Below are 7,470 nucleotides of genomic sequence, written 5' to 3' on the forward strand. Positions count from 1 at the left end.
GAGAGAGAGAGAGAGAGAGAGAGAGAGAGAGAGAGAGGGAGAGAGAGAACAAGCTTCATCTCACAGTCTTAAGCGAAGAACACCAAGGCTCAGACATACATGGCTTCCACTGAGGTCCTAATACTGATGCTGTAAAGACTAAAGGGCTTTATTTTCCTTCTTGGAATCACAAAAAGGAAAAGATTGAAAAGAACAGAGATCTGCTGAACTGATAGTTAAGTCTAATTATAATATATTGGCTTTTATTCCCTTTCATTATTTGATGTATCCATAACAATGTGGCATCCCAAATAGTTATTTTCTAAGAAATCACCAATTTTAAAATGGTAGGTTATTGGTCACAAAATCTCTTTTTCATACCATGCCCTTATTGTAGTTCAGAGAAGAAATTTAAAGGGGGTTGTGTTCCTATCACTGCAGGAAAAGACAATGGGACAAAAAAAAAATACTTAGAAGGACTTCTGAGAATGAATGCACAGCTAACAGAAACAAGCATGGCTTCTGAGGTGCTGATAGAAAAGGAAAGTCAAACTGAAATAATTCTCGCTACCCACTATGTGCCAGGGTCAGCTTCAGCAAATGAAGTTGTCTGGAACATGTTCTCTGTGCTCCAAGAATTATGTCATCGATTAGGTAGCATCACTAACTCAAATAGTCATTGCTGGCTGTATCATCTTTGTATTTAGGTAATTATCCAATCAAAACTTCCTGGATCATGTCCTTTGGCTACAACCCATTTGTTTCTCATTGATTGCACTCATCAACATTCAATATGCACATTTATGAAACCATTTTGTGTTGCTAATAAGATAGTGCCACAGTCTAGGTAAGCCATAAAGATGAGAAGTTGATTTTGGCACATAGTTCTTGGTCCAAGGTCTAGAGGCTAGCTCTGCTGACAGTCCGCTTGTTGGCAGAATACGGAAGCTGAACAGGACATCACTTGGTACAGGAAGCATACTTCTGTGTCCTACTCTTTCTCCCCTATAAAGCTACCAAGATTTAGTCATGGAAGCCCTACTGTTGATGACCTCTCCTCCCAAAGTCCCCACCTCCAAATACCATAGTCAAAATAAGTGTCCACCCTCTTAAGAACTTGGGACAGAGTTAAATTCCAAGGTGCATTTTGGGAAGGACTAAGAGCTAACATAATGTCTGGTGCCCTCAGAGGCTGTCAGGTCCCATGGGATTAGAATTATAGACAGTTGTGAACAGCCATGTGGGTGCTGGGAGCCAAACCTGGGTCCCCTGGAAGAACAGTCCGTGGTCTTAACCTCTGAGCCGTCTCTCTGGTCCCTAATAGCGTGGTGGTGTTTTAATAGTACCTCCACTTAGCAGGAAGTGCTGGGAGAAGCACTCAATGAGTAGACTAAAAAATTATAATAGTCTCCACAGGAAAGGGGATTTTATAGATTGCCTATGATTCATCTTCTCTTCTAGGCCTTCAGCATTGTCTTCCAGAAAGCTGTGGAGAAGGCAGCTCCTGGGGAAAGTGTCAAAGAGAGAGTGGCCAATCTAATAGACAGCATAACCTTCTCGGTGTACCAGTACACCACGCGCGGCCTCTTCGAGTGCGACAAGCTCACCTACCTTGCCCAGCTCACCTTTCAGGTAAAAAGTAACTCAAAACTGTGTCCTCAAGTCGTATTTACCATCCAGTCAGTAAACGTTAAGGAAACCTCGTTTGATGTCATTTCTCAAACAAGTTCAACCTGGCCAGTCCACATGTGCCCGTGTGCTGCTGTCTAACCCACACTCCTAATTGGCCATTGCCCCACTTGGAGCAGACTTCCTGAATCAATCATTTAGCTTTTTCCTGCTGGTACTGGGTAATCTGGGATCCTTCTCAAAATGGTACTCCAGAAACCACGCCTAGTCAATCAAATTGGCTCTGACCAAGCAGGGCTTTCTATGGCTAGAGCCACAGTACATCTGGGAAAGTTCTAACCACTTTGGTTCTGAGGAGGTTGGAACTTAGGACTTCCTATGTCACTGCATCATCAGGGAAAAGACCTTGATCTGCTGCTTAATCCCAACATCAAAAAGCCTTAAAACATCACTACTTTGTACATACTTTCTTCCCCATTTAGAATCAGGATTTTCCAATGTATAAGTGTATAGCACAGGCTCTATGAGACCAAGACCCCTACAATGCTAAGTCAGATAGCTTTTATGTTTCAGTGTCTGAGCTCATGGGTTCATGCTAGTGTGCCTGTATCACACTCATCCTCTTTATTCCCAGCTGCGACCCAGACAGCTTCACCTTCACAAAGAAACCTGGATCCCACCTCTCCCTGTGAATCGTACCCATAGTCAAGCCAGAAGCTTTCTGCCCTGTGCACATGCCTCTCTAAGCCTCTCCAAGCCCCTGTACCTTCAATCTTCCTTCCCTGGAAAATTCGCCATTCCTGCTTTACTATCTCTGCCTCTTAGCTTCCCCAAGACCCCAAGACAGAAATCTTGGTTGGATTGATCTCTTCCTTCTTCCACCTGCTAGTCAGTCCTCTACTTCAAAACCCCTTTCACATTATTGATTTATATATGCGTTTCTATTTTGCATATATTCATATGTCACTTTGACACTCGCCTCAAATCATGTCGTTTGTATGTGTCATCTGCTCAATTAAATTGCAGGCACATACTCCGTGGCACTTATGATTGATATATAATACTTGCTAACCAAGATATATAGTCATCCTCTGTGTGCATTTAAGTCGTGCTGGTGTTTGGGCTGAAAACAGATGCACACAGAAGAAATTTGCATGAATATACCCTTCCAATCCACCCTCTTTAAACAGCCAAAATTGATGGGCAAGCTCTCGAGCTAAAGGCAGCAGTAATTACGCCGAGTGACAGTCCCCAAGATCTCCAGCCTCCGTGACCACAGCTGAAGAATCACAGTGTTATTCTTCCCCAAACTGCAGATTCTCCTCGAGAACCAGGAAGTCAACGCTGCAGAGCTGGATTTCCTGCTTAGAGCTCCAGTCCAGACAGGAACCCCCAGCCCAATGGAGTTCCTCTCCCATCAGGCCTGGGGTGCCATCAAGGTCAGTATCAACCCCCAGTAAAAGTCAAGTTCTCTCCGAGGTTTGACTTAAATATGTGTCCTCATGACATAGTGCTGCTCTCTCCAAGTTGGAGCATGGAGTTGTGTTGAACTCAGGTGCATCCCTTCCCTTCCTTGTACCACCACAACCGTCCCATCCTCCCCAGCCTGTTGAGAAGAAACAAGCATATTCTGGGCTGAGAGCTCTCTCTTTAGGACTAAACTGCCTTTCATCTGCCAAGGCTTAGGCCTGGAATCTGGGCTTGTCAGGCCAGCCCAGGGACTCTGGTGAAGATGCTGCCCCGCTGCTTCCAGAAGTCAGGCAGGAACTGGAGCTCTGCCAGGCATCTTTGTTGGTCTGAACTGAAACCCCAAGCAGAGAACCCTTTCCACCTTGCAACTATAGCACTTGAGTTGTTCATGTCTATTGAGTTCATTGAACACACACTACTATTTCATCCTCTTGTCCATCTGGCAGATGGGTCTTGTTTGTTCCTGGGAACAAGAAACGCAGGTCCTATCCCTTATAAATAGCAAATCCAGGACACAAATCCATGCTGGGCAGATTAGTCTAGTTGGGATCTTATGGACGGTAAAAAGACCACAAACTGTAGTCTTTTCAGTAGGGACTGAGTCCACATTCATAGCCAGACCTGCTGTCTGCCAGGAAATGAGAGCTAAGTGACTTCCAGCTGCAGAGGGGCCACATGCGCACTCTATGTAGGCAGCTTTCTAGCCCAGACCCAAGGGCACACATGTAATAGCATGTTTTTAGGACGAATCCTGCATATGATCTCCCATGTTTGTTCTCACATTGTAAAGATGTTTAATAGCATGAAAAAGTGCACATCTGGAGTAAGAGAATCAGCTTTCTCCAGATTTCGTACTCCGTTTTTTAAGGTAATTATGTATACACAAGCAGTTATAAGAAATGATTCACAGACGTCCCTCATAACCTGCTTCTTACAATGTTTAATCCTCGGAGTACTGTCCTACAGTAACATAGCCAGGAAACTGACACTGAGATGGTCCCCCAAGCTTCCTCTGAGTTCATGGGTCCCCACATTCTTTTATGTGTGTGTGATGTACGTACCTGTGTTTACTTAGCTTCATCATGTGCATTCTCAGACATTTTATGAATTGATTTGGCTTGCTGTTGTGAATGGAATGCTCCTTTATTTCTTCCCCAATATATTTTTCCAGATTGGGCATGCATAGATTGAAATGATTACTACTATTAAAAATTCACAAAGTCCCATCACTAGAAAGACTCCCAATTGGTTGTTCATAACCATAACAATCTCCTCCCTCCCTCTGTCCTTAGTACCAACCAACCACCAATCTCTCTTCCATTTGCAGAATGATTATTACCTCAGGGATGTCGTGTGAACAGAAGCACAGTATATAACCTCTGCGGATTAGACCATCCACTCATCCTAATTTCATTTAGGTTAATCCAAGCTGATTTATATGCAGAATGTGATCATTTATAAACATGCTGCCCATATCAAAGGACTCATCTTAGGAAATTCGTGGCTAATTCTGCTAATGTCACTGTGGCTCAAAATACTTCCCTACCTTCCATTCTAGAGAATCGGTAGCTGGTCTTTCAGGACTGCGTTAGCTGCCTTCCTTATTGGTACCGCAAGCGCCTGACAGATAAACTTGAGTACTTACGTTGGCTCACAGTGTGAGTGTACAGTCAGTAGTGGTGGGAAAGTCATGAGGTCGCTGGTCACATGGCATCCACAGGATAGAAAACAGGGACATGAATGCTGGTATTCTACTCACTTCCCATTTTTTATTTAGTCCAGTACTTTACATATGGAATAGCGCCATATAACTTCAGGGTAGATCTTCCCACCTCACATAACCCAATCTAGAAACTTCTTTACGAGCATGCCAAGAGGCTTGTTTCTGTGGAGACTTTAAATCCTACCAAGTTGGCAATCAGAATTCACCATGCCCATTCTACTGCTTATCAAGTTGACAGCCAGACGCATCGCCTTCAGGTCATGATCTTCCATTGCTTGTTCCCAAAAGCTCTTGGCCCTCTCATAATGCAAGGTGTAGCCAGTCCATTTCCAAAAGTCCCCAGAGTCTTCAAGAGCCCTAACACTGTTGGAAATTATGAGACTCTTGTGAAACTCATGTCATCTCTTAACTGTGAGCTCCTATGAGGTAAAAAATAAATCACATACTTCTAGCACACAGTGACAAGGCTTTTGGTTCCATCCCCAGCATAGGAGCAAAATAAGCTTAAAACGAGTAAATATATGTTCAGCTCACAATTTTAGAGGTTTTTCTTCACGGTTTCTCAGTCCCCATTGCTTTCATCTTTGTTTCTTCTTGTTTTTATTAATCATTAAGAATACAAAGTAATTGGTTTCATTATGGAATTTAACATGTATTTATTATTGTAAGAAAGATTCTAACTATAGAGCTGAAGCTGGCCTTGAACTCATAATCTTCTGCCTCATCCTCCTGATTGCTGGGATTAAAGACATTCACATCCATTCTCAGGATCCCCACTGCTCTTGGGCCTGGGTGAAACAGTGCATCATGAAATGGAGGAAAGCTCATGGCAGCCAAGAAACAAACAGAGAGGGAGAGGCTGTTAGCCCCTCCAGGGGCTGCACCTTGACGCATCCAGCTTCTTGTCACCGAGCCTTGGCTCCTAGAGCGTCTGTCATCTCTCAGTGGTTCCACAAGTGACAACCAAACTGTTTAGAATGAGTCTCTGTTAGATATTTAATACCCAAACCCTATTATGAATGAGATAGTTTGCTTTCGAGCTGTCTTTGAAACCTGCTGAATATTTTGCACATGTGTACTCCACTCAAATGTTAGTCTTTCTTCCAAAATATTTGTATTCAGATTTTATGCTATTGTTGAAATTGTTGACTCATACACTCAAATTGTTCCAAACATTCCTATGAGTTTTCTAATTACGAACATGAGTTCAAGTTTCTGAACTTAGCTGTAAAATCATTCAAATGAAATACAGTTGAACTCTGAGCAAGGTAAGTGGCATTTGCCTATATAGCCCCAGCTGTTCAAACACTGAAGTAGGAGAATCTCTTGCATTCAGGAGGTCAAAGATAACCATTAATACAGAAAGAAGAAGCTTCTTTTAAAATATCCTGCCAGGTGGTAGGTGCACATACCTTTAAACCCAGTACTCCAGAGGCAGAGGAGGGTGGGTCGCTGTGAGTTCAAGGCCAGAGTGGACTACAGAGCAAGTTCCAAGATAGCCATGGTTACACAGAGAAACCCTGCCTAAATTTAAAAAAAAAAAGTAAAAATAAAAAACCAGTCCCTCTATCACACTAACCCTGTGTCAAGCTCTCAGTAATCCTCATGGCCAGTGACTACCTTGCTGGACTTGGAAATCCTGACTCAGAGTGTGCTGCCTTTATGGAAAATGTGTTCTAAAAGCAGTTCTGAATGAACCCATGTGCAGAACAAGAGCAGCAATGGAGATGGACAGATTAATACAGACCCTAGATTCAGGCATACCTAGGTCCAAGTGTGTGTGTGTGTGTGTGTGTGTGTGTGTGTGAGAGAGAGAGAGAGAGAGAGAGAGAGAGAGAGAGAGAGAGAGAGTGTGTGTGTGTGTGATCTAACTCTTTGTTTCCTTATCTGAAAAATGACCGTCATAGTATCTTTCCCAAAGTGAATAATCAGTAGCCAGAATCCGCTGATGGCTGTGGTGGCTTCACGGGATGCTGTTGTCAAGCACTGTAAGCCGAGTTTCCTAAAATGACAGAAGTGTACTGCTGTGGAGCCTAGAAATCAGAAGTGATGATATAGGCAGGACCAGGCTGCCTCCAAATCCTCTGGGTCGAACTTGTCTTTGCATCTTCCAGTTTCTGGTAGCCACGGCTTTCCTCAGTTAGGAGCCTGGAGACCCAGTCCATCTCCAACTGCACAGTTGCCACAAAGTTGCCTTTCCTCTCTGTGTCTCTGTGCCTTTCCCCTCTTGTAAAGGCTCCAGTCATGGTGGATTAGGGCCCACCCTCTACCCTAGTGAAACCATTTTAAGTTGAGTACACCCACAATGACACTATTAATTTTTTTTAATTTAACCTAATTGAAAGACAAACTATGCTAGGGGATAATACTTTAAATATATCTTTCGGAGAATGAAACTCATAAGAATCCTGATATCAATTTCCCACAACATAAGGGACATGCATGCTGTGGCTGATACAAGGGTGCTTAATAGAATCTGTCCACAGAAAGAAAGCCTTGCAAGCACTGTGGACTGCCCAGCTGGGCCAAACTCAGTTGACTTTCTCTGTTCTTTCCCACTTTGCCCTCCTTCACAAAAGTGAAGAATGGCCAAAAGCAATGGGGCTGCCGAGAATGAATGGCTGTGCCTGTCTTTCCAGTCCCAGCAATCAGAAAGCCGAGGCTTCCAC

The 7,470-nt window shown here is 43.5% G+C and overlaps 1 protein-coding gene across 1 annotated transcript in view; it reads left to right on the forward strand.

Annotated features, from left to right (window-relative positions):
- Dnah9 (dynein axonemal heavy chain 9) overlaps positions 1–7,470 on the forward strand; it is a 328,862-nt gene that overhangs the window by 272,734 nt on the left and 48,658 nt on the right. Inside the window, 2 exon segments of the mRNA XM_050162584.1 lie at positions 1,441–1,611; positions 2,925–3,047. Of these exon segments, the coding sequence (XP_050018541.1) occupies positions 1,441–1,611; positions 2,925–3,047 (294 nt within the window).

Source organism: Alexandromys fortis, unplaced genomic scaffold (genome assembly GCF_014885135.2).
Source record: "Alexandromys fortis isolate MF-2015 unplaced genomic scaffold, M_Fortis_MF-2015_v1.1 scaffold_84, whole genome shotgun sequence".
Classification (NCBI taxonomy): Eukaryota; Metazoa; Chordata; class Mammalia; order Rodentia; family Cricetidae; genus Alexandromys; species Alexandromys fortis.